The sequence below is a fragment of the Lagopus muta genome, chromosome 1 (assembly GCF_023343835.1).
Source record: "Lagopus muta isolate bLagMut1 chromosome 1, bLagMut1 primary, whole genome shotgun sequence".
Lineage (NCBI taxonomy): Eukaryota > Metazoa > Chordata > Aves > Galliformes > Phasianidae > Lagopus > Lagopus muta.
This window is the reverse complement of record NC_064433.1, coordinates 52776066-52803801: the sequence shown is the minus strand read 5'-3', so window position 1 is coordinate 52803801 and position 27736 is coordinate 52776066. Positions and strand designations below refer to the sequence as shown.

General features: G+C 39.3%; 1 protein-coding gene across 2 annotated transcripts in view; it reads left to right on the top strand.

The window, feature by feature from the left end:
* The window catches only part of CRY1 (cryptochrome circadian regulator 1), a 34928-nt gene extending 7192 nt beyond the window's left edge, over positions 1-27736 (top strand). Inside the window, exons 1-14 of one of the 2 annotated variants that reach the window (XM_048956821.1) lie at positions 260-379; positions 12512-12620; positions 15593-15735; positions 17046-17230; positions 18390-18478; positions 19135-19275; positions 19793-20104; positions 22303-22454; positions 22553-22755; positions 23535-23636; positions 23954-24049; positions 25035-25106; positions 25230-25337; positions 27081-27736. In XM_048956821.1, coding sequence (XP_048812778.1) covers positions 339-379; positions 12512-12620; positions 15593-15735; positions 17046-17230; positions 18390-18478; positions 19135-19275; positions 19793-20104; positions 22303-22454; positions 22553-22755; positions 23535-23636; positions 23954-24049; positions 25035-25106; positions 25230-25333 — 1749 coding nt within the window. In that variant the 5' untranslated portion in view covers positions 260-338 and the 3' untranslated portion in view covers positions 25334-25337; positions 27081-27736. Of the gene's footprint in view, positions 1-259; positions 380-12511; positions 12621-15592; positions 15736-17045; positions 17231-18389; positions 18479-19134; positions 19276-19792; positions 20105-22302; positions 22455-22552; positions 22756-23534; positions 23637-23953; positions 24050-25034; positions 25107-25229; positions 25338-27080 lie in introns of those variants that run through there. The other variant, XM_048956813.1, reaches the window with a different exon arrangement.

Genomic DNA, 27736 nt, shown 5'->3' with positions numbered 1-27736 from the left:
TGCATTAGTGTTTGAAAGATCTGAATGTCTGTATTGACTGTCTTGAGTAGGAAATAGGGATTTCATACTGTGACTTCAGAAAACAGTTCAAGTATCAAAACTGCTGGTTATGATTTCTTGAAAAGTGCTAACGCAACAGATTTGTTGCTATGGGATGGAACTTGTTCAAAGTACCAGAGAGGGAAGGGACTTTGTCAGTTGGACATTGATCAGGATAGTAACTATTTCCGGCAAATGTGATTTCTGAAGTGATGAGCATGTCATGTTTGCTTTTGAGTTCTGCATTGCTTCTTCCTGTCAGGAAGTCAGGACCTGCTTTGAAAACTTCCATTACCTCCATGTTCTTTGATTCCTCTCCTGTTCAGTCACATCTTGCAGCGTGAGTTTGTATGCTTGTGGCTTGCGCACCCACAAAAAGGGAAAGCTGCAAAGTTCTTGTGCTGTGGGTTTGATTCCTCCCAGGATACAAACTCCTGTCCTTTACAAATGAAAACCAGAAATATTGGGTGGGTGGGGAAAAAAAATCCGGAAGCTCAAATGTGGAAGCTGTAAAGCATGAATGTGGATTGTTATTGATTCTTTGCTAACAGAGAGGAAATACCTATGGCATGAGCTACTTAGAAACAGCTCCTGGTATGAATACTGGGATTTTTGTTATCTTTTTCATCATGTTTGCACTTGAAAAGTTTGGTTGGTAACTATGTTGGCTGTAATCTGCTGTATTCTGTAATGTATGGAGCTAGGTGCTACATCAAGGTAATGTCCTGCAGCTTGGGTTGTGTAAATGTGCAAGTGCTAGAAGGAAGTACTGACCATGTGATGTCTTTTCCCAAGTGTGGAACCCATGGTCTGGGAAATGTGTTGATTCTTTTTGCAGTAGAGAGCCTATGCGTGCCAGCAGTTGTGGAACTTTTTTTTCCTTAATGAAGCTGCCAATGCTCTGCTTACCTTGTAGGTAAAGGATAAACTGCTGCTTGTCTTGTGTTGGAATAGCAGAAGAAGGATCAACAGAAAAGTGAGACAGCAGCCATTATAGGGGAAAAACAAGTACACTGATAAGTAACTCTTCCATGTAGGCCGCTTCATGCTGAGCGTGGTGTCAGTCACAGTTATGCTATGCACTGCACCACCATGGCAAGCTTATCTCAGTTTTGCAATCTCTGCGGTTCTGAAGTACAGGAGAAATGTTTAAAGAACTGTGGCACTCCAGCTCATAGAGCAGCTGACCTTAAAAATAGCTTATATTTGTTCTCCAGTACATTGGATGAATTGAAGAATGGAGAAAAATCTTTGTGGTGATCTGTTGTGAGTTTCCTCTGAGCTGAAGGTTTGATTTTTGCTAATAAATTCCATGGTATCAAGGGATTTTTTATTTTTTTTTTTCTCCCCTCTTCTCACATTTACCATTTTTGGGAATAAACAAATGACTTATTCTACGAGTGTATTGATGTGTCTGGTTGGGTTTCAGTGACTGTCTCTTAAAACTGTCTTAAATATACAAAGAGAATAACACAGCTTTTAGCGGAGATGGATGGCTGTTTTCCTTGTTGCTCTCATGGGAGAGGCACGACCATAAATTGAAAAGTTGAGATGCGCTTTTAAAATAAAATATCTTTGTCATCCAAGTTTCAGAGGGGTCTTTGGATGGAGGTGAGGTTGCATTTTGGTTTTGTTTCTCATGAATAGTTGTCGGGTGACATTCATGACATCTCCACCATACTTTTAACTGCCAGCTCTGAGGCTTGTTAGTTTGCCAAAGAAATCTTCAGTTCTGCGTTTACTGACAGTCTTACCAGAGTTCTGTGATTCTTCTATAGGAGACAGCACAACAGACCTTGCCGTTTTGGCACTGGAGGTCAGGCTTTCAACCTGAGCAGCATTACTAGTGATCAGATGCTGCTCTTGCAGCAACAGCCTTTCTGTTGGTTGTTTTTTTTTTTTTTTTTAATGATTTTACATTTTTATCTTTTACTGCTACATCCTTCTTCCAGAATCCTATCTTTGCAGATGCTCTGGCTGCTGTTGTACTGCTCATCCAGTGTGCTGGTAAATAAATATTTATTTCTTTAATGTTCTGCTTGAGGAGAAAAATATTTACAGGAGTACTGTTATTACGTGTGATTTGTTCCAAAAATGAAGGTTTAGAGAAAATTTAAGAACTTTTCCACTTGCAGTGCTGCTGTCATCGGTTCTGGTTTTCATCCTTCTGAACTTAAAATGTTTAAGACAGCTTAAGGTAAAGTAGCCTTTGGAGGAATGTGGTGCATGTGTGTTGTTTTCTTGCATTTGTAGTATGAGAGATGTGTGTCAGAACCTTTCTACTAACTGAGTTTTTAATTAGGATGTGCTGGGTGGTAATACATAGCTTGCCTTTTGTTGGATTGTGTTGACTTCCCCTTGAAAGTGATATTTCCTTGTGCTTACCTCATAAAATTTAACTTGAGCGTAAGCTTTTGAACTTGGGGTTATATAGGCTGATCAAAAATACCTCTGTGCAAGTCAGTGTCATTGAAATGTGAATCTCTGTGAGCTTAGCACTACAAAGATGATCTTTATTTTCTCCTCGAGGTTAGGATACAGTTCAGTGGAGAACCGGTAATCTTTTTTTCCCTTTGTTGTAAGGATAATGCCCATCCATGGCAACAGCAAGCAGGGAGTTAAGTCTTTTCAAGTGTTACTTCCTGGGTTTGGTTGTATCCTTGTATGTTCCTACTGCACCCTTCCTGCAGGGTTGAATAAGGTTCAGAAATGCGTTAGTTTACCTGTCATTGACAGAAGTTTTTTGCCTTTTGTGCAGATTTAAAATGATCTTTAATCACAGCTCTAGATGGAGTTTATTAGTTTCTGAGCAGCCTGTCTATATAGAAAGAGTGCTGCCAGACATTGGCGCTGCCTTGGAGCACGTAATTCACAAGTAGCTGTTCGTTCTGACAGCTTCCCTTTCTATTTTTTGTCAGCTCCCAATTTTGCATATTGGCTCGGTGCTTTTTGAGTATTAGATTTCGTTTAACCTTTTGGTGGCAGCGCTTCTAAATACAACATAGGAACAGAACCCATCTGCTTCTGGTAAACGCTCACAGCTTTTATCTGTCTTTGTTAGGAATAAAGTTCAACTGCAAGTTATAAATCCTCTCGCAACCCTTCGGAAGTGAACTAGAATTACAGCTCCTACTATAACAGTTACATATAACTAGAAAAGTAGGTCATTGTGGCAGGGAGTAGTCCAAACAGCCAACTGGTTGCTGCAGCAACGACCTACTTTAAGAAACTATTTTTGTTGATTCATACCGAAATGTTCTTACAAACGGCATAAGGAAATGATCAGGTTATGAGCAATGCAGTAATGGAAGCTGCGGAGTTCGGAGGCTTCTTTTTGTTTCTTTCTTCCCTCCTTTTTCCCTTCACCTTGAAGTGTGGGGATTAAAGCAAATAAGGTTTGTTTTTCCTTCAGTTTGACCTCCAGTGAAGAAGGAAAATCTCTTGTGCGAGGCTCTGCATAGCAATAATACTCATCAATGGTGATTAAGCAAGTTTTTAGTTCAGAGGCTACAAATGTTCCCCTATCGTTTTCATCTATGGAAACAGCTTTAAAGCAAAAAAAAAATACTACATGGTTTCTTAAGAGAGGCATCTCCTTCCTGGAATGCCAGCAGTTTGCTTGATATTTCACTGTACTTCTTGGTTTTTAAGTGCTTTGTCTTCATTGAAAGTTATCCACTTTTGGGAAGGTGGGCTTAGAGCGTCCCGTCCTGTGCCTTCCATTTGTGTGTTTACATTGGCAGCGCTCCCTTCTGCATCTTCTGTGGTGCAGTTAATTCTGAACCTGGCACAAGCAAACTGGAAAAAACTGATAGTGTGGAGGATTTGTTTTCCAGCTGTCTGCCGTTATTCTTTCTACAGTCGAGAATCAATGATAGTGTTGTTCTTTGGCAATTCATTTGCTTCAAATGAAAGCAATGGGTAGACAGCTAAAATAGGAAAAAAAAACACCAGTTCTTATAAAGACTGCGTTTTTCATAAAATAATTCATCTGAACCATCTTCTTGAGAGATGGTTGACTATAACTTTTTAGTGATGTAGTACAGTTAAGTGGATGCTGCAGTAACTTAATTTAGATGAATTAAATTCAGTTTCTTTAAGTGAAGTATTACATGTTGGTCCTTGTCCTTGGTGTTGGTCCTAAACCAACAGGCAGGTTGGATAGTGTTTATCTAGATGTTTATCTAGATGTTACTCGATTTTATTATTTCAGCTATGATCCCGTGAACTGCATTTTGGTTCTGTATGCCAGCGCTTATGTTACTGAGCTCAGTGCATCCTTTTTGTCAGTTTCTGACTTTGATATGTAAGGCCCCTGCGGAGTGAAGGGAACCATTGCTTGCTCATACAACGAGAGAGCTGGGGGTGCAAAAGAATATTTCTGAATTTGTGCAGCTTCATAAACAAAGCTGTTATTTGGGGCTTTTGATGTTAAAAATGTAGATTCTTCCTGTATTTTTCTTTTTCTTAGAAATGTGAAAAGATTTTTGTTTATTTACCTTGTATTTAGATAAGATTTCGGTTTTCAACAACCCATTCAGAAGCTTTTGGCCATGCTGGTTCATTGGAGTAGCAGTGGGAAGTGAGGATGATGCTGAATGGCTGACCAGCATGAGGCCAGCAATAGGTGAAATCTGGTTGCTTTTGATGAAGAAATTCAGATATTTTCTGTCTTCCAAGCATTCTGCTAATTCTTGTGTATGTTAGTTGACTTCATCTCTATCCTTAATCTATTCATTTGATATAATAAGTTGTTCTGGTATGGGAAACAGAGACTTGTGATTTATACGGTGTAGTTGAGAAATATGTTTATTTTACTCACTGTTTCTTTTTCTGGTAAAATTTATAAAATCTTATTAGCAATAATTGTAACCTTATAAAGGTCAATGTAAGGGAAGTTAAAGTGAGGGTCAGTATGGGACTTGTCCTTCTGAACCAGGCTGCGGGACGGTGCCTTGCTGGAGCTTCAGTCTCTCTTATTCTTTTGAAACGAGCCTTGGCAGTTATTTTCTCACAGACAGCGTGGATTCTGGAGAGTAATGTGACTGAACTACTTGATTTAGCGACAGGAATAAAAATAAGGCCAGCTCTGGTTTAATTACATGAAGCCTTATGAGCAGCTCATTTAAATAAGGCTATGTGGGTACATGAGAATAGGGAGCTGTAAGTTTATTTAAGCGTGAACATGCCTGTACTGTCAAGTAGATACATTTTATAGTTTGCTTTTAGGTCCTATTTCCTCATATGTCCACACTGCAGATATGGCTGCTTGCTCCTGACTTTTCTTCTATGGAACCAAGTAGTTTCATTCTGAAAAGAGTCAGCATAAGGAATTAAGTCATGAGGACTTCAGCAGATTGGGATTATGAAGCTGGAGAAAAGTGAACACAGAGTACATATGTTAGAGTGGAAGACTGTAGAGAAGAGACTTGAACTGTGAGCCTGTTCATCTCTTATCACCAGAAAGCTGACCTTTGTAACCAGTAATTTGAGTTGCTTGTTGCTTGTTAAATGGGAATGAGTCTGGATGAGTAGTAGGTGTTCTTTAAGTGTGGAGCTCAGATCCAGATTTTTACAAAGACTAGATATGCTATTTGCTGTGAAGTAGGGATCACAAAATAGGAGCCAAATATAGGTTGCTTTTGAGGAGGTTATGCATGTCTCTTGAATTAGGACACCTTTGATAGGACATCTCTTGTGTACTCCTTTCCTTTGGCTAGTGCTACCTTTGAAAAGGTAGCTCACTTGTGAAGAAATCAATGAGAATGGTATGGAAGGAAATAGAAGATCTATGTCTTAGCGTAAGCTAGATTAGATTCAAATTATTTTGTTGTTTTATTTAATAGAATGATATTGCATGTTGTAGTTGTAGTTCCACCCAACTCCACATGTGAGATCATAGAATCACAGAATGGCCTGGGCCACAATGATCACCTAGTTTCAACCCCCCTGCTATGTGCAGGTTGCCAACCACCAGACCAGGCTGCCCAGAGCCACATCCAGCCTGGCCTTGAATGCCTCCAGGGATGGGGCATCCACAGCCTCCTTGGGCAACCTGTTCCAGTGCGTCACCACCCTGTGAGTGAAAAATTTCCTCCTTATGTCTAACCTCCTCCTAATATCTTAGTTTAAGACCATTCCCCCTTAGTCCTATCACTATCCACCCCTGTAAACAACCATTCCTACTCCTCTTTTTACACTCCCTTCAAGCACTGGAAGGCTACAGTGAGGTGTCCCAGGAGCCTTCTCCCAAACTGAGCAAGCCCAGTTCCCTCAACCCTTCTTCACAGGAGAGGTGCTCCAGCCCTCTGATCATCTTAGTGGCCCTCCTCTGGACCCGCTCCAAGTGCTCCATGTCCTTCCTGTACTGAGGGCCCCAGGCCCAGACACAGTACTCCAGATGGAGACTCAGAAGAGCCGTGTAGAGGGGAACAATCGCCTCCCTCTCCTTGCTGGCCACCCCTCTTTTAATGCAGCCCAGAATACTGTTGGCCTTCTGGGCTGCAGTGCACACTGCTGGCTCATGTCCAGCCTGATGAGATGGTCTTTGCTGCTTAGCTTCCAGAAGATCCACTGAGAAGGACTCAACTTGAACACTTGCTGAGGTTAACCACTATAAAGCAATACTTACTGTTTGAAACCCCTTCTTTCAACCTTTTCTGAGGAGTTTAATGTGTCATTGTGTTGTTTGCTTTTCTTTAAGAGCTTATTTCACATCAGTTATGCATACCACAGCTCTACTTGGGCTTGGGTGCATCTTGTCTCCTTCATCCATCACTGCTTTGCTTTGGCTTAGAGATAATAACAGTTGTCAATCCCAGAAGAAAAAAGGCCAGCGATGCAGTTCCTGGTCTGTGCATGGATCAGCTCATACCAAGTTATGAAAGGTGCTGAAGTCTGGAGTTGCACTGTGAAGGAGCCATTCTTTCTCTGCTGTCTATAGGACAAATCTGAAGGAGATTAGTTAGCTCTGTGGCCAGCTCACTTCTGTATCCCCTGATGAATAAAGACAACTTTTTCTTGCTCTTGTGTATAAGCACGCTAGCAAAGGTATTACTGCATATCTTTTTGGGAAATTAAGTCATATACTGTATTCATTGAAACAACGTAATATAATAAGATGTGCCTCTATGTGACCTTGATTTGGTAACAGGAAAATACTGCTATGGCAAGCTGCCAAAGGATGCTGTGGAGTGTACATAACAATTAAATCCTGTCTGAGCTTAATCTTCTTATGGTTTCATAAGAATATACTGCTTGCACTAAGATGCGTCGGTTAGTGATAAACAGGAAAACGCACTGATAAAATATTAAATATATCAAATTTGAGGTACTTCTCAGTGTTTTACAGTTGCAGTATTAGATGAAATCTTGTAGAAGCTAATCGGAGAAGTGTGTTTACCTAAGTGATACTGGAATTTCATAATGATCCAACTGAGCGTAGGGAAAAACAGAAGATGTGTATGAAAGGCCAAATCTCTCTCTTTCCATGCGTAAAGACACGTGTTCACACGATCTGTTAATGCAATCGGAGCCTAATGCTGCAAACTGTACTCATTCAAATAGAAAGGTGTGGTTGATGCTCTGCAGTGTGTAATATTCTTTCTTTTTATTGAATCCCATTCTTTATGAAAGTGGCATCTGATAGAAAATCTGAAGAAAAATTGAATAGGAAAATAAAGGCAGTGACCACTAGGCTGCAAAACACAGTGCTGAGAGACAAAGCCTAAGTGGTGATTGAATGCCACAATGCTGCAAATCTCTTGTGTGGCACTGCTTTTCTTTGTTGGAGAGATGGAAATTAAGGACTTGGCCTGATGACTATGGGTTAGAAAGGAGGCATTTGGAAATACTGGTTCAACAGTATTTTGGATGGATTGCTGGAATTTGTGCAGTCATAGGTAAAATATTTAGCGAGTGAGGAACGGAACAAGTTTTAGTTCGTGTCAGCCCCTTCCTGCTCCCTGGCATTAGCAGAGGGGTGGAACGCTCGATTCAGCTGAAGAAACATGGGTTGATGCTCTTACCTGCTGAAGTAATCTGTTCAGCCTTTTTAACTAAGTTAGGTTGTGCGCTTCTTATATTTAGTCAAAGTGATAAAGGAAGTGCTTTCTCACTTTGAGAGGACAAAGTTGTTTCAGATTGCAGACTCAGGAACACGTAACCTGTTACTATAGAGAGCGATTTATTGAAATAGCTCCTAATTGCCACACTTGGGGAGAGAAGTATAATAAAGTTCAAGCCTAGTAACTGTTACTTCAAAGCTGGTGTTAGGAAACTTTGCTCCAGGAGTTCATATACTGAAGAGAGATTACTTTTTAATGAGATTAGAGGGTTTCATGCTCATTCCAGTTCACAGACTAATTTTGAAGTATGTTAAGCTGAAGAGGGAACATATTTTTGATGGTTTTGGTGAGAAAACTCAAATAGGTTTGCTGTCTGTCCTGGAGTGCTGCTCCCAATTCTGTTTAGATGCCTGCAGTTGAGGAAAATGCCCACATCTTGCTGTCCTGCATTGTACTCATGCATGGAGTTGGTTCTTCAGAACCACCATGCTCACATGTAGTCAAGTGCTACCATTCAAAGTGGAACCTGGAAAGTAGTTCTGTAACTGTTCTTTCCGGATCCCATAATGATGCACTGTAACAGTGTGTAGTGTGCTGAGAATTAACGTTCTAGTGTTTTTTGTTTGCTTAATATGGGGGAGGTGCATGTTGTAGATACCTTATTACTCCTTCCCTGACATACATGCGTACGTTATCAATGGAACATGGATTTGTTAAGGGGTGCATTATAATGCTTTATATATGCCAATATTAAGGAAAGCAATGGGCTTAGAGTTTGTTGCTGGAGCTGGTATGACTGTCAGCTTCCTTTCACGTAAGTGCATGTTAGATAAAAGCAGGAATCCTGAAATGTAGAACTTGAAATTCAAAGTAATTTGTGCCCAGATGCATCTAAAACTAGATGTTAGCATTTAATCGAACTTCTATACATGTGAAAAAGATGGGTACTGAGGTCATGATGAGTTGTTGATTCAACTGCAAATTTATTAGTGGTGGTCATGCCTAGAAATGAGCCTTCTTAAGTTACTGCTTCTAATTGAGTAAGGAAAATCACAGAATCATAGAATGGCTTGAGTTGAAAAGGACCACAATGATCATTGAGTTTCAACCCCCCTGCTATGTGCAGGGTCACCAACCACCAGACCAGGCTGCCCAGAGCCACATCCAGCCTGGCCTTGAATGCCTGCGGGGATGGGGCATCCACAGCCTCCTTGAGCAACCTGTTCTAGTGTGTGTAACCACCCTGGGAGTGAAAAATTTCCTCTTAATGTCTAACCTAAACCTCCCCCGTCTCAGTTTAAAACCATTCCCCCTTGTCCTATCGCTATCCCCCCTTGTAAACAGCCATTCCCCCTCCTGTTCAATGTTCCCTTCAAGCACTGGAAGGCCACAATGAGGTCTCCCAGGAACCTTCTCTTCTCCAAGCTAAACAAGCCCAGTTCCCTCAACCTTTCCTCATAGAAGAGGTGCCACAGCCTCTATGTAAGTAAATAAAATAAATAAATAAATAATAAAAAATAATAATTAAAAAAAAAAACAACCAAAAACCTGCATAAAGGTTTTTTTTTTTTTTAATAAAATTTCTCAAATTTTAATGAGAAAATGCCCTTCAGATGTGGTATTGCATGAATATGGTTGGTGAAAACAAAATAGATTAGTTTCATCACTTGCAGCACATCTTGTTAAAAACATCTGGACCAGATGGAAGGTTCAAATAGGCTTAATAAATTGCACCATCATTCTGAATAATCATTTGCTGTAAACTGAACCCTTGTTCTCCAGTTCAAAAGCAGTGTTCTTTTGCACTGCTGTTACTACAAATACCACAGGGTCGCTAGGGCTTAATTTGGTCTTTATCTCCGAACAGTGTGTTCTCAGTGACAGTCGTGCAGCCTAAGCTAGGACTTGGTTTGCTTCTGTTTTTGTTTGGGTGAGAGGAGATAGCAGGGTGTGTAATTTCTTCCCTGCCCCCCCAGCTCCCCTCTCTCTTCCTCCATGTATTTGACAACTCCAGTCTAGACTGTTGGTTTTTTACATACGTGAAAGTTTTATAGAGATAGATAGTAGGGATAGTAGAGAAGATTTGGAAAACCAACAAAATAGAGATTAAATGGTATTAAGGGCAAGTTTAGGGACCTTGGATGTGAATTGAAGACTGGGTCAGCGCATGTAATCTTCTTGAATAGGATTTTGTGTCAGTCCAGAATAAAGTTGTATGCTGTGGTTTGTTAGGAAGAAGGTGGGTTGAGAAAATAGGGGGAAGTGAGATGTAGATAGGATAGGAAAAAATGATTTCCTGAGAGCGTTTTTTGCATTGAAATAGCTGTGAGCATTTTATTTGGTCAGTTTCCTTTAATACCTTTCCCCTATATTCTGTGATTTGAAGTTTAAAATCAGAAATAAATCTGCTGTAGCATTCCAAAGCCACCTGGGACACTATTGTTTGTGTTTGTAGTGGGGGTGAAAAATTTGTCAACGTGTATATTCTTGGGAAGCAAGACTGAGAAAGATTGAAATGGACAAAATTCATGACAAGAACTGTAATTCCAAGTTTAAAACAAAAATGACAACAACAGAAAAACACTCTGTACTTTCTGGAGTAGGCCTGGAAGCTACTTTGGCTTACAGACTTAGGGCCCACATTCTCTTTAAATAGAAGCATATGCAATTCTAGTCTGGAATCTAATATTAAAATGACTTCTTATGCAGATGTTTCTTTTTAGATAGAGCGTATCTTTCTTCATTGTCTGACTGCCTTGGAGGCTTTTTCGGATGAAAATTTAGCAAAGTGAGAATTGGGCATCATTTTTTCTTCCTGTCATTAAACACATAACGTAGTTGTCAGAAAAGAAGCTGCTGTGCTCTTACACACCTGCTTCCTCTGTCACTTGCTTATGTTACCCTTTCAGGTCAAGTGAGCCATACATTTCTGGCAGTTCTTGGTCATGTGCATGCTATTTTTTTCATACATTACCTCCAACTTTTTAAGGGAAAAATGTTAGTCATCACTTATCTATTGTAAAAACTCTTAATAATGTAAGAAAGACAAGTCGTCTTTCACAGTTTCAGTGGGTTCACAACTGTTGTGTATGTTATATCTTATAGTCTATAGCATTTTAATTGCAATGGGTTATTTTTTTTGTAATCTGCTCTGTGAAATAGGTGTTTTGGTGGTTCTGTTTGCTGGGTGCCTGGTCTTGGTACCACACAGGGCACATGCAGCTCAGTGGGCATCTCCACATAATTGCACCTGTGCTGCCACATCCCCAGAGCCTCCTGGCAGTGTTGTCCCTCAGTTGGTCTCAAGCTGTTGTGCCACCTACCTGTAGTGGTGGTGTGGCAGGTCCTCATAGGAATGATGGCCTCCAGCAGGAAAGTCTCTCCTTTGCCTCTCAGGGTATCGCTTTTGGTTGATGGTGGGGAATCTGGTGACACATGCATGCACAAAACTTAGCAGCTGCCCTGGTCAGCACATGATTTGCTGTACAGTAACATCATCGTGGTAGAGGGTTTGAACAGCTCCTGATTAAAACCTTACTTTTATTACATAGGTAATGCTGTGGGGAAAACACTGAGCTGGTGAGGAGACTGGGATGCTCAACTGAGTATCCCCATCATCTCTAAGTGTCCACCAGCTGCAGTTTTCTTGTCAATTTTTTTTGTCTCCCCCACAAACAATCTTCACCATTAGTTACCTATAGTTACTGCATCCACTAATAATTCCTTGGTGTGTAGATCTGCCTCAACATCATTTGTGCAAATGCCCGTTTGACCTGAAGACATGCAGATTTGCAGAACCCCATTCTCTCCCCTTTTTTTCTTGTTTCCTGATTTGCTCATTACAAATGCAAGGGAGGGTAGAGCTGGTTTGTGACATTTCTCCTTAGAAAGAGAGCTATTTTTGTAAGTGAAGGCCGAAGGCGTGCTTCTGACCATCTAGACTCCTGACATGCTGTTTTTAGTAACAGTTCAGGCCCCTGTGTTGTAAGGGGCACTTGGATTAAGTTTCATTGCTGTATGCCAATAGCTGATTGTCTCCTTTTTTTGTGGTGTGCTATTTTTTCCCCCTTCAGGGTGACAAGACATTTATAGATTCAGTTAAGACTTGATTATGTTTTAAAGTGTTCCAGAACTGAATAGCATTGAGGTGAAAAGTTGAATGAGAGCTCAGTTTGATTTTTTTTTTTTTTTTTTTTTTTTTTTTTCAATTATGTGCTGCTTAATAAGAGCTATTGAATTACTGTAAGCTAAGTGTAACTAGGATGTGGACATGCATGCATCATCAAAATACGCATGAAATATGGAAGATCTGATAACAGATGGGCTATTCCTCTTGATCCCTGTTTCTACTGTAAATTTGTTTGGTCTACCTCAGAAAGCAAACATTTCTTTCCATTTTTTTGCAGGTTTCTGCTTCAGTGTCTTGAGGATCTTGATGCCAATCTACGGAAACTGAATTCACGTTTGTTTGTTATTCGTGGACAGCCAGCAGATGTTTTCCCCAGGCTTTTTAAGGTAAATGCTAGAAATACATACAACTGAAATCCAGGTTTCTTGTTACCATACAGTTTGTTTCTGTCCATGCATAAGACTGTCAAACTGGTTTCAACTGGAAGTATTTCCTGTTCTAGTATACTGAAATGCAAGTTGCTTTCCATGCAAATGCTTAAACACTTTTGCAGTTTCAGGGTTTTTTTTTAATATTTGGATTTCCCTCCCTCTCTACTGTGCATATCATCAACTGACCCAAGTTCTTCTTAGACTGTACAGTTTTAATTTTTTTTTCCTCTCCAGAAATAGGATTAGTTTATCATGTTTTGCTATGTATGGGTCCTGGTCTAAGTTTTCTTTCTGGGTTCCCTGTGAAAAAAATGCATGCGTGAATGCAGAGATTCAAAGTCTGACCTGTAAAAGCAGTGCTTAGACCAAGGCGCTGGTGTGCTTTTTAGCCATAAGAAATGGTTCACTACATTTTTCACAGGAGACAGGCTTGATCAAAATGCAGGCTTAGCTCTCTTGTTTCTATATACTTCAGAATATTTTTCTGAAGTAGCTTATGCGTAAGTTGCAGTTGTTCTTGATGAAAACGATGAAGCTGAACTTAAAAGTTGAGAATTTTCAATTTTATTTTGTCAGATTCCTGTTCTTTACATGGTAATTAATGATATCAAACTCCTTTCATCGTAAATTGCTTTTCAATTTTTTTTGCAGGAAAGAGTTTTATCAAGAAATCCAAACTTGAGAAATTGCTACTGATAGTAATTTCTTACCGGATAATAGTGTGCTTAAAGTAATACTATAATAGGATAGTGGAAATGAACCGTAGAATCAAAGAGTGGTTTGGGTTGGAAGGGAGCTTTAAGATGATGTAGGTCCCAGCTATAGGCAGGGATGCCTCTCTCTAGACCAGGCTGCTCAAAGCCCCGTGCAGGCTGGCCTTGAATGCCTCAAGGCTGGGGGCATCCACAACCTCGCTGGGCAGCCCGTGCCAGTGTCTCACCAGCCTCACAGTAAAGAATTTTTTCCTGATATTTAGACTAAATCTGCTCTCTTCCAGTTTAAATCCATTTTTCCTCGTCCTGTTCCTACACACCCTTATTTAAAAAGTCCCTCCCCAGCTTTCCTGTAGGTCCCCTACAGGTACTAGAAGGCCACTATCAGGTCTCCTTGGAGCCTTCTCTTCTCCAGGCTGCTCAGTGTGTTTGCATACTGATTTTTAAAAGGTTTTATGGAATGACTGGATTGAGGTGATTGAGCAAGATTGGAAAAAATGTCTTTTTCTGCAAAGACTATTTTCTCAAGAGATTTAATTATCAAGTCTTCAACACCAGGCAGGACAAGTAAGAGACACTGTTTTATCTCTTGGGCGTGTTAGTCTTTCAGCTGAAGTCTACCTTGAGCATGTATGTATGTATCTCATACAGTTACTCTCGTAGCCTCTTGTGCCAGAGCAGAAATCTGTACATCAGGTACTTGCCCTGCAATGGGTGATGTGCAACCTTGAATCAAGTTTTTCAGATCATTCTCATTAAATGTCTCATAAAGGTGATCAACAGTTCTGACACATTTTATCTGGAAGGTGCTATCTTCAAGCCAATAATGATAGAAGGTAGTGGAATTTCTGTAAACTCTTGTGTCAGAAACCTAATCCAAGATGCCTGGGGGTGAATATTTCATGGCTATTTTTTTTAGTAGGGCTCTCCTTTTCACAGGTTGAAGGTTAATATTTTCAAAAGACAGAGCACTGATATATTTTAATTGTTATTAAGGACTAAAAGGACTCTAGGATTTTTGGTAGAGCAGGAGAGATTTGTGTTCTTCTTTCCTGCCCACTTTCAATCCCTATGAACACCTTTGCTTCCCTTAAGACTTAATTTAGTGTCACCCGTTCTCAGCACTACTGCTGGTATTGCTACTGAAAGCACAGTAGGTTGTCATCTTCTGGAGTAGTGCACAGAGACAGAAGTGCAGTGTGGTTCTGGCCCTTGGGTGCTTTTTTTCATGATTTCAACGTGCCAGAGGAAAGAAGGGTTCAAGAAAATGTGCTGCCAGCTGTCAAATGGATGGTTTCTACACCACCAAATGTAAAATAAACATTGTGTAAGAGTGAGTGAGGCTGCTAAAGGGTTTGGGGCCTGCTGTGTCAGTGTTGGCAGATGTAAGGGTGGAAGGATGCCACACATTCCCTAGAGGTGTTTATTCTAAGTACTGTACCTATGCTCCATCTACGTGAGGGCTAAGGAGTCAAGAAGTGAAGCAATGGCCTAAGTTAACAGTGTTGTATCCCTGTGCCTCTGATGTAAGTCTAGCTCTCTGAAATAGTCTGGCTGGTGTGTTTAGGTCTCCTGATTAAGATAACTGGGTTTAGAAGAGTGCTTCTTTATAGTTTGATGGACAAAATGTCTTTGAAGGATCATTTGTGCACACTTCACCTCACCTATTTTCTGCTGTTGCAGAAACCACAGCTTTGTGAGTGATGCCTTCCTTTGGTTCTTTTCCCCTGCTCATTGCTGTGAGCTTAATTACAGCATTTGTAGGACTTGGTGGCTGGAGAGTTTGGAACAGGAAGGAAAAAGAGAAACTTCAGCTCTGCTGCTGAAGTTAACAGGCATATGTGAAGAGCTTGCAGAGCAGCAAGATACCACTACTCAAAGATGTCCAGAAGACAGCCTGTGTCGTCTTTTCCTTCTGTTATGACTCTTAAGTATGTGGATCCTAAAGTTAAAGCTGAATTTTCAAAGCTTCTGTGGAAATGTAATGGGGCAGATCAATAGAGGCTTTTTTTGTTCTGATTCCAACCTAGATATCAGAATGTTGGCTGCTTTTTTTGTCAGTCAGGGCATCTATATCTCTGTATTTTGTACCTTTGTGTATTTTATCTCCACAGACAATAGCTGGTGTTACAACATGCCCTTTCCATTCTTCTTCTCCTCACTCTATCAATCAGCTGGTTTGCTGAAGGACCACATATTTGTTTTGTGTTTCAGGAATGGAGCATTGCAAAACTCTCTATTGAATATGATTCTGAGCCATTTGGGAAGGAGAGAGATGCAGCAATTAAGAAGCTGGCTAGTGAAGCTGGAGTGGAGGTCATCGTTCGAATTTCTCACACGTTATATGACCTAGACAAGTAAGTTACCATTACCTCTGGTTTTATAAAAAAAAGTATGGCTTTTATACAGTATCTTCTATACAGCGTGTGCTAATTTCTATATAGAACACTTTTCATTCTTCCTAACTACACATTTGTTTTATATTTTTTATTCTTCCATCTATTCGTACAAATTTTATTGCACACTGAGCAGAATTTTGCATCTCCAAAATTGATACAGAAAACTATGAAATGTAGACTTGATTCTGTGTTCTTTTTGACAATAATGTTAGTTTTCTGAATTAATAGTGAAGTGGTGCAAACAACTGTCACTTCTGACAACTGCTATCTGTTTTTGTTTAGTTTTAGTTTGTTCTGTCTCAATTTCATTTCTATGCAAGTTAGCAAAAGGTCCTCAATTTTTTTTTTCCCAAAACTGTTTTCTGTAAGTTATGCATCCAGTGATGCTCTGGGGATTGTTTGATATCCCTGTGTTCTGTTACTTAATGTGGTGTTTATTATTCCAAAGATCTATTTAAATGGATTATTGTTAGCTCCTTATTATAGAAACATAATCTGCAAACTGTTCAAAAACGTGACTGGGCTTCTCTTAACAGTAAGTAATTTGTTATGGTAGATGCTGGTTTTAGTGTCATAAGCCATGTGTATGGGAAATTGCTAGATGCGCTGGGGGGAAGGGAATAATTGCACTGATTTGAAACCAGTGGCTGTTTTTAAATCTTAAATTGAAAATCCACCCCTCTGTCAAAATTCCTTCTCATTTCCCCCTGCCCGTAAGTGAGCAGTTGATTCTGTTTACTGCTTTAAGTTATTTCTTGAGCTGTTCCTGTTTCCAAGATTACAGATTTGAGGGTGGGCAGTGCAGAAAGTGAAAACTGTGTTTTGACAAGTCATTGCACGTAAATGGCAGCCTAATCTTTTCTCAGTATTACTTCAGCTGTAACACTGAACTCTGCCCTGAATGCCAGAGTAGAATAATGCTATATTTTTATGCAGATGGATGCATCTTACTAAGATCATGCTAACTCACCTATGTTGCTGCAGTCTTCTCGTTCTTAAGGAACTTTCCTCAACCCAGAAGTTAAGATTAATTAACTTGGTTTTGAACAGTTGATTTATGTTTTCCCAGTGAGAACAAAACGATGGTTTAGAATTAAGGTGCAAATTGTCTGGATTATCATGTATATCTGTCTTTATAGCACAACATTTTTTCTGCCTGTCTAGATGTATATATTAAAAACAAACAAACAAAAAAACAGCCAAAAAAAGTTGTAGTATCCTGTTGTCTAACATACTTTGTTTTTATTCTTTTTTCCTTTTAAAACCAGAATAATAGAATTAAATGGAGGACAGCCACCTCTTACATACAAACGATTCCAGACTCTAATTAGTAGGATGGAACCACTGGAGATGCCAGTGGAAACTATAACCCCAGAGGTAATGCAGAAATGCACCACTCCAGTTTCTGATGACCACGATGAGAAATACGGTGTCCCGTCACTTGAAGAGCTAGGTAAGTTCTTATGCTGTTTAGATGTTGAGGAAGGAGTAGAGAAGGAGCCTACCACTGAAAGCGTAATATCTAAAATAACCACATGAAAGAGGTTCTATTTCTGGTTAATTGTTAGCTGGTGGCAATTATGACAAACAAATAGAACAAAAAAGGATAATGAGCTCTGTGCATTCTAGGTGTTTTGATTAAATGGGAGGTCAGGCGGATCGAACTACACAAAGTACTGTTGAGCTTCTTGAAGTACAGCACAGCCACTTTCTCGAGATACCAAGTCATCATCAAGCTGCTGCAGTCTTTTATTATTTCTTTGCTTTATATGTGTTTGGTGACCTTGTGTTTTGTCATCGATCTATCACTTTACAACAAAAAGTCTAACTTAAAACAAAGCCCCAAAAGCTTGTCTTGAGATACCATAAAAGATGATAATGAGGCAAATAATTATTTTAGAAGATTCTAAAATCTCTTGTTTGTATAAATTTCAACATCAGAAATATATACAAACAAATGCAGCATGACCACCAAATTTCTAAGAAAAGGTTCTGCACAAATTTTGGCTGTGCTCTTGCTGCTCTGTCTTTCGAAACCTTCTTCAGAAAGAAAGATCTCACTAAACACATTATCTCATGTACCTGGTGAACAGTCCTTAGGGGAGAGGGAGAGGAAAAAAGCTTGCCTCTTTTTCATCTTCTGCAGCAGAATTTCTAATCGTAATTCCAATCTGTTACGTATGTCAGTCAATGAAACATAGGGATGTTAGTTCTGAAGGTAGCATGGATGCTACTAGTGAGGTAATAAAAAAGTAAAAGTCGTAGATTAGAGATAACCAATATACTGCAGAGCTGGAAACTTGAAAATAATTTGGAAAATGAATGGAAGGTCACTTTGGACAAAAACAAAAGTAGTGGAATTGAAGTAAAATCATTCAGCATTAAACTTTATAGTGGAATGTAAAAAATGCATTTTCCTGCAAGTTGGAGCTGTTGAACATAGTTTGGTAAAACTTGGTTGTGAACTGCTATAGAACTTGTACTTTGCCACATGTCCATCTTAGGGCTGTTCTCAGCATGTAATAATATGCCATCAAGTATCAATACTTTAGAATTTATTGCCCTTCAGTAGAGACAAACAAGGACTTTCCTTGTTTCAATTTGTTTTTCAGGTTTTGATACAGATGGTCTGCCTTCTGCAGTATGGCCTGGGGGAGAAACAGAAGCTCTCACACGACTGGAAAGGCATCTAGAACGAAAGGTATATTTCATAATGTTGTGAACGTGAAGTATCTGGAAAATAGAGTTGTTCTCAGTAATGAAACGTAAGGAGAACTGAACAAATTGGGTTTTCTTCTTTTTAACTATCAGCCCCCTCCCCTCTGAAAAACACCAGAAAGAAACAAAAAATAACCCTTCATACTCAGGGCCTTTGTATAATGGTGTAAATCAAGTTGCAGTTTCTTAGTTTTAAAAGATGACACCAAACTGTCACTACTTGAACTTTTAGAGAAAGTCTGTCATGCTACTGTTTGTTTTGAGAAATGGATTTGTTTTTTCTTTGGTGATAACCTTACTTGAAATGCTTCTCATACCTTTGAAGGGCAGTTTCTCTAAAAGCTAATGTACTGTGAACTGTCGCGGTTTCCTCTGTGTTTAGAGAAGGGATAAGTAGTTCTGGAGGACAGTTCACACCTTCTTCATTGAGGTGAATTATTTACTAGAGATTCTGCTGATTTGAGGAGAGCTCCTTGAACATTTGATCACCTTAGCTCCAACATGATGTGATCACCTGTTCAGCATGTGGACTCGGTTACTGTTTGTGCATGATTTCTCCCTGTAAGCTTGCTAACTTTTGTTACCTGCTCTGTAATCTGATGGTAGAGTGTTTTGGGTCTATTTTTTTTTTTTTTTAAGGCTTGGGTAGCAAACTTTGAAAGACCACGTATGAACGCCAATTCCCTTCTGGCAAGTCCTACAGGGCTTAGTCCCTACCTCCGCTTTGGCTGTTTGTCCTGTCGACTCTTTTATTTCAAATTAACGGACCTGTACAAAAAGGTATGATTCTACACCATCAGCTACACATTCATAGAATCATAGAATCACCAAAGTTGGAAAAGACCTAAAAGATCACCCAGTCCAACCGTTCACCTATTCCCAATAGCTCCTACTAAACCATGTCCCTCAACACAACATCCAGCCTTTCCTTGAACACCCCCAGGGTCGGTGACTCCACCACCTCCTTGGGCAGTCCATTCCAGTGCCTGACCACCCTTTCTGAAAAGTAATACTTCCTCATGTCCAGCCTGAATTTCCCCTGCCGCAGCTTGAAACCATTCCCCCTGGTCCTATCACTAATGACACGAGAGAAGAGGCCGACCCCCAGCTCACTACAACCTCCCTTCAGGAAGTTATAGAGAGCAATGAGGTCCCCCCTGAGCCTCCTCTTCTCCAGGCTGAACATTCCCAGCTCCTTCAGCCTCTCCTCATATGGCCTTAAATTCTTAAATGTTGTGATTTTTTTTTTTTTCCTCTATCTTTTCCTGATAAAATGTTTTCCTTTGATAATCTTCAGGTAAAAAAGAACAGCTCCCCTCCCCTCTCCCTCTATGGCCAGCTGTTATGGCGTGAATTTTTCTACACAGCGGCAACTAACAATCCACGGTTTGATAAAATGGAGGGGAATCCTATCTGTGTTCAAATTCCGTGGGATAAGAATCCTGAGGCTTTGGCCAAATGGGCAGAAGGCAGGACAGGTTTTCCTTGGATTGATGCAATTATGACGCAGCTTCGTCAAGAAGGATGGATTCACCACTTAGCTCGGCATGCTGTGGCATGCTTTTTGACTCGAGGTGACCTCTGGATTAGCTGGGAGGAAGGAATGAAGGTATTCTTTCTCATTCTTGGTTTTGAATTTTGATTTATATTTATACATTTTGTGGCTGATGCCCCATCCCTGGTGACTCTCAAGGTGAGGATAGATAAGACCCTTGGCAGCCTGCTCTAGCTGTGGTGTCCCTGTTCGTTGCAGGGCAGTTGGACTAGATGGCCCTCAGAGGTCCCTTCCAACTCTAAGGATTCTATGATTTTAAGAAGTATAGTTAAACCCTGTAGTTGAAATTGTCTTTATAGTCATGTTTCATGAACTGTTCCTGCTCACAATGTATGTTGGCTTCCCTGCTAAGGAAGAACACAGGAATTAAAGGGAGAAGACTAAGAGCTGAGAGTGTCCCTTTAGCTACTTCTGTCCCTTCACCTTATGTTAGAAGGGTCAGTATGGGCAATGCCATTTAGCTGTAGTTTCAGTGCAATTGATTTCCATGCAAATACCCAGGAGATGCTGAAGTTGAAAGCGCATGCATCAGTCCTCTGAACAAAAGAATGTGGTAACTTAATCTTATCACTTCAATCGAAAGTTCTACTTTTTTTTTGGAAGGGTCACCCTTCTTTCACTGGATGATGATAATGATAGTGACAAATATTTTTTTTATTTTATGTTTTTTATAAATGTACTTGTCCTCTGAATTTTGAGCTTGCATTTTATATATGCATCCAGTCTTATGAAATTTCATCTCCCTTAATAGATCAGCTGCAAGTAAACACACTTCAATTAAAAGGGAAGTCTTGATTACATAAGGACATAAGCTGTCTTAGGAATTTTCCTTTTACAGTTCATTGAAGATAAATATGCACAGGTAATTCAGCCAGATGAAAAGGCTGTGTTTTACAGATGAGTGCTACTTTTGCAACAGTGCATGTATACAGACGGACCAGACTTGTGCAGTCAAAGGGTGTTACTTCAGTACATCCATAGCTAGCAAATGCTAACCTGGCCTTCTGAGGAAATGTGATTTTAAGTCTTATTGCATGGCAGCATCTAGGGGAGCAGCTGAGTGCAAGCATTTAATGTTCATCTAAAAATCTTGCTATGTTGTTAGGCAATTACTTGAAAAATAGGGTTGTTTTTAATCAACTCATGCTTAAATATCTCTAATTGCTTGAAAACATTGCAGTATACACCAGGTGTTACAAAAATAGCATGAATACTTCTCTGTATAGAGAGAGATCTTGGTTAGTGTTATCTTGTTTTAGAATCTTAATGTGAAGAAAAATGATGATGATTCTTTAAAACGTTTGGATGCAGTGCAAGTTTGAAAGGGAAATGAGGACTTGGAAAAACAGGCTAAAGAATTAACTATTTGGGAAACTATTTTGTACACTCCTTTTATAGAACTCCCTTATAGAACTTTTTAGAGAACTCCCAGGTTCTCCTTCAAAGAATAAAGTTTCTTTCTTTTTAGCCTGCATCATTAGATCATGTGATCAGTGAGCAGATAAACTTTTTAATGCATGATGGGCTTGTCTATATTAATTAAAAACAAACAAAAAATGCTAGAACTTGAAAGCTTTGGAAGGATTGAGTTTCAAATTTAGATCTATTTCCTCATATATTATTTTTAATACAAATAGTAATGACCACAGAAGATGGTTTTTGTCTCGTTGGTTCATACATCTCTAAGTGTGTGTCCTTGGATCACTAGATTAACTAGTGGCCTTCAAGAATACAGCTCCTGAATTACTTTTTTGTATCTTGAAACTCTGGATTTTCACTTGTTGGCCTCCTCACCTAGTGAATGCACACGTAGAGGTATATAGACTGGCAGTCAGAGTTGGGAAAGTTCCTTGTGTTTCCTGCTTTGTAGAAATGAGCAAAGCTTACTCAGTTGTAACGTGAGGCAGCAGCTCTTCCAAGAGCAACAAATGCACTTATAGGCAAGCCATCCTTTGAGGGTATTTTTTTTTTGAAGGTTATATTAGCAAAGATGTACAACTTTCCAGTCTTCCCTTTCTGAGATGTCTCCAAGTTTTGTTCACAGGGTAAAAATCACAACGGGTTATCACACTTTTGTTCTTGAGTTTGGCATTTAGGTAAGTATTTGCAACCGTGTACTGAGCGTTCTGCGAATGTTGTGCCATTGGAGAGCTGGACTGCCTTTGGAATTGAGGACTCCCATTCGTTCTTGAGAAGCAAGTGTTTCAAAGATGTGCCATGTTCAGACTAACCTGTTGCCCTAATTTCTTGAGGTCTTTGAAGAGCTCTTACTTGATGCAGATTGGAGTGTGAATGCTGGAAGCTGGATGTGGCTGTCCTGTAGTTCCTTCTTTCAGCAGTTTTTTCACTGCTACTGTCCAGTGGGTTTTGGCAGAAGAACTGACCCAAATGGAGATTACATCAGGTAACTCACACTCCAGAATTTTCAGTAAATTCACTGACATTGCCAAATAGCTCAATATTTAAAATGGTTTGTTTTTTTTTCTTTTTTTTTTTTTTAAGACGTTATTTGCCTGTACTTAGAGGTTTCCCTGCAAAATACATCTATGATCCTTGGAATGCCCCAGAGAGCGTCCAGAAAGCTGCAAAATGTGTCATAGGAGTTAACTATCCCAAACCAATGGTAAACCATGCGGAAGCAAGTCGTCTGAATATTGAGAGGATGAAACAAATTTACCAGCAGCTTTCACGATACAGAGGACTGGGTATGGCTGTAGGCTATTGGCTTCATTTATTTGTAGATGTATCTTGCCTTCTAGCAGCTAATGATTTCATCCCATAGATAGGTGTGAACTCAGTGTTGCAACCAGGGTTGTACAGCCAAATAAATGAAAATATTAAATACAACCAAGAGGGTCAAAAGAGCTAAAGTGGACTGCACAAATCTTGTCCAGAAAATTTTCTCTGGATTTATGGAAACTTCTGGTTAATTAAACTGACCAGCGTATGTTCTTCTGAATATTATGTTACTCTTGTACAGCTCAGTTTTAACACCACTGGATAGAAAATGTTATTCATAACTTCAGTCATACGATATATTTTCAAGTGCTGTTATTCAGATAAAACTACTGCAGCCTCTGTTAACATTCTGCCTAATTTCAGTTAGGAAGGACCTTTGCCTTTTCTCTGGAAAGAAAACCACATGCATGTAGATTGTTCAGGAGGCTGTAAGTAGTCTTTATTCAGATAATACTAGATATTGAATCGGGATACACTGCAGTCCAATGCAATCTAGTGGCACTTGTAACTAATATATACTAGAAAATGTATGCAGAACATTATGTGGAAAATGCCTGCTATGTAACTGAATTACCTGTGAAGATCTCAGCAGCAGGGGAGAGAGAGAGATGTCCTATTATAAAGGATACTTGGACTACTTGGAATGAGGATGGAGAATTGCCTGCCATGAGAACAACGGATGCTACCTTTAATTGTTTTGTTTGGTTTATGTCTTTATGGCTACATATCTTATTTCATTGCTTAGGTCTTCTTGCAACAGTGCCTTCTAACCCCAATGGAAATGGAAATGGTGGCCTAATGAGTTTTTCACCAGGAGAAAGCATTTCTGGTTGCAGCAGTGCAGGAGGTCAGTCATACTGTTTTTTAATACATAGAAATACTGGAACTGAATAGCTGAAATGTCTTTGTGTAAGGCCCTGGCACTGTGTGTTGTAAGAGAGCTGTTCTCACAAGACAGTTTCTGGAGCAACTTAATTGCTTCCAGTTTTATTCAGTGTTGGTAGTATTTGTATACAGTGTTAAATCTCTAACTTTTTATTATATTTATAGAAAAATTTTATTCATGTTTTTCCTTTTCTCAAAGTAATTTCTCAACACATATCAAACAGTTGGATTTGCCAAATTGGAATGCTGTTGTTTTGGTTTTTTTTCCTGCTTCACTAGGAGCTCAGCTGGGAACTGGAGATGGTCAAACAGTTGGAGTTCAGTCATGTGCCCTGGGAGACTCTCATACAGGAGGAAGTGGAGTTCAGCAGCAAGGTACTGTGGGCGTGCCCATCTGTACAGGATCTGCAAATCTGTGCAAGTAGGGAAAAAAATGGACAGAACATGAAAATAAGATGGATAATTTTTTGTGGAAGTTGCTGTCTAAGCTTGAGCTGGCCTTGTTTCTGTTCTTGAAACATAAAAATTGTTTCTTAGAGTGAACTTACCTTTACCTCTGAAATATCAATATTGTTCTGGATAGGTATGTTTGGAAGTGAAGGGAATCACAAGTGTGACTAAACAAAACAAATTACTGAAATGTATTCTAGGTTTATTTTAAATGAATGACACTGGAAGATGAGTTCACTTTGTATATCTGACTGCAAAATGCACATTACCTTTTCCCTGATTTCATTAACACTCTTCCATATATAATGAAATTCCACAGGTGTTTTTGTTTTTGTTTTTTTTGCTGGAAATTTTTGTAATGCGTAAGCAAACTTCTGGTCACTCCACAAAAATGTAAAATGTGGCTTGTAGTGGTCAAAGTTGCAAGCTAACAGAGCACAACTGTATTCCCAGTGTATGTTTATTCATCATGAAAGGTTGTAATCTTTGTTTTGTTTAAACATGCAGAACATAAGCAGAGTACAACAGAACAAGAAACTGCAGCTGCTCTTGCTAATTTGGCCTGCTTTTTCAAATAGCTTTTATCTATTTGTTTTGTTTTTCTACAGCTTCATTAGGCTGAGGATTTGTTATTATTTCTGTAACCAAATAGTTTAAAAGGAAGAGGGGAACTCACAGTGCCAATGCTAAATTTTGGAACAACTTACAGTATTTTACTGTGTCCGAACAGACTGCCTTAATCTGTTTGCTACAAATGCAGTGTTTGACTGTGTGCACTTAATACATTCAGGACAGTCTGTCTGAGGATTTTTCTTGATGGAGAAGAAACTGCCCTTTTTGTTAGTGTTAGTAATGTAACCATGCTTTCTAAAGTTCTGAATTTGATTTGTCATCTACTGTATCTGAACAGGTTACTGTCAAGCAAGCAGTATCTTACGCTATGCTCATGGAGACAATCAACAGTCACACTTAATGCAACCAGGTAATTAAAAGAAAAAAAAAACAACACCAAAACCCAAACCAGCCAAACAAAACACCTTTTCCTGAATTTATAGAAGTACAGCAGTAGTGTCTTGAATTATAAATACTGATTTTAAATTATCAGGAAGAGCATCTCTTGGTACTGGCATTAGCGCTGGGAAACGGCCAAATCCAGAAGAAGAAACTCAAAGTGTTGGGCCAAAAGTCCAGCGGCAGAGCACAAATTAAACTGGTAAGAACTGAGAATACTTATGGGAAAAAAACAGTGGCTATTGGACACTTATTTGAGGTGTTAAGGAAAGGAAGATTGTTAAACTGGTTTCAGACACATTAGCAGAGATGCTTATATAGCTTCAGTTACTTTCTGCTCCTCCTGCATCTCGCCTTAAATTGTGCCAGCAGCTTCTAACATGAATCAGAAGAGTAACACAGCCTACAAGGAAAATCTCAGAGCCTGGATTAGTCCTAGATGTGCAAATGGGCTAAGGAGAGCAGATCTGAGAGAGACATCACAAAGAGTGTAAAACACTGTTGTAATTATTGAATGAAAAGACCTAGGGATGAAAAAGATTTGATGTCTTGAGTGTTTTCCATTGGTCTGCAACCTGGGCACGATGCTCAGATTGGTAGTTTGTCAAAAAGAACTGTGATGAAAAGTACTTGAATCTGAGGAAGACGTTCCTAGATACATACAAATAGATGTGAAAGTGTGTAGAAAGAAGCAGACACTGGGGGAAGAGTTGGATTTTTGTGCAATCATCAACATAGAGAAGTTAACTGGATTTTGTGTTTTGGGTACAGTTAATGGTATGGAGAAAGGAGAGCAGACCAAAGATGTAAAATCCTTTCTCCCAGTGAGTGTGAATTGAAAGGAACAAGGGAGATACTCTGTAAGACATGTTAAAGAGCAATTAGAAGAGAAGGCAAAGAGTAAAAGGCTATCTGCAGGAAAAGTGGACAAGTTTAGATGGTAGGAGAGACTGTATAGATGAAAGGTGGTGGACATGTCATCGCATCCTTAACTTTCAGAAAAGAGGTTTAAGATTTGGTTGTTACAGTGTTTGAAGAATAAGGATTGAAACATAAACGTGTTAGGCTGTGGTGGATTTGGAAGATAGGAATTCCATGCAGCAAGCATAGAAAATGCAGTCAGCATCTCTGGAGATAAAAAGAGAAATTCAATCTACTTCATTTGGTTTTGACAGGAAGATCTAATTTTGCTTGTTACGTGGTGTCAGCACTTTGACAAAGTCATTGCAGTGCATTATGAACAATTGCATTGCGCTGATTTGATTCAGTGAAGAACAGTGCTTTCATACTGCCTGCCACTTCTTTCTGGAAGAAGATGAAAACCAGAGTCTGATCAGGCTGATATTTTGGCATGTACATGAAGGCCTGTAAACTGCACTGCTGTGTTCTCAAACCGTATTTTGGTATTCTGATGGGCCTGAGTGGAATGCAACTCCAGAGTCCATGTTTCAGTAGACATCTAATCCTTAGTATGTGCACATTAATTCAGCATCATGGTTAGTGTTGCAGCATTGCCTAGGTGCTCATGTCTGTATAGAAACGCCTTTAGAGCGAATGCTTGGTTCCCATCCGAGCTGCTTTTCCATTGAGAGACGGGCTGGAGGGTTATCTAGTTTGGCAGAGGAGACTGCTTTTGGTATGGGCATTGAAAGCATTCTGGAAAAGAACATCACAGTAAAATACAAAAACCAGCCAGGAAATTCTGAAAAGCAGTGCTGGTAAAAAGATGTTGACATTCAGAACAGTATTAAAATACAGAATTTGAGATTGAGTTTTTTATTCCATGGTCTCTAAAAAGAAAGAAATGAGTATTTGAGCTACTATGGGGGGGGACAGAGCTTACTGCACTGAGAAGAGGGGAACAGTATCGCTTCCTTGAACTGTTTCTACCTTCTTCAAAGCCTGCGTGACAAACTGCTGAAGAATGTTTCTTTTTCTCTTGTAGCATTATTAGAAGAGGAGATACCACTTAACATGCAGGACAAAGTCTCTGCTACTCCGTATTGGAACTGAAGAGTTGTGGGAGTACTCGTAATAAAATAACATGCTTTTTCATAAATTATTTTCAATTGTTCTCAGTTGTTGTAAAGTCCAATTTTTGGAGCACATTATTTCTAACTGGCATTTCTATGGTTTTTAACTTTTTAATGACTCTTTCACAAAGGACAAATTGAGTTTTGTATATAAAGTATTTGGTGAAGTATTTGCTAACTTAATGTAAATACAGGCGTTCATCATTAGCATAGACCCATCGATATATTTTTGATAACCTTTCATGTATATGGTATTAGGAAGAGCTGTAGTGATGTTCTGTAAAATGGATGGACATAGAAAGCTTTGAAGTTTTTAAACTGCCATTATTTTTAGATTCCAGAATTTGACTTCTATATGATCAACTTCATATTTTCATAACGTAAGTGATTAGCACTGTGTTTAATCAAATACAGTAGAGTTGTAATCTTTATTAATCACACCTGTATATAAGTCATATGCCAATTTTTTGTCAGGTTGTAAAATTTTGATGTATATGTCCAGTCCTTGTATTTTGCAGTTGCCTTGTTCAGTAACGGCATACATTGTTAATAAAAAAGAAAAACTGTA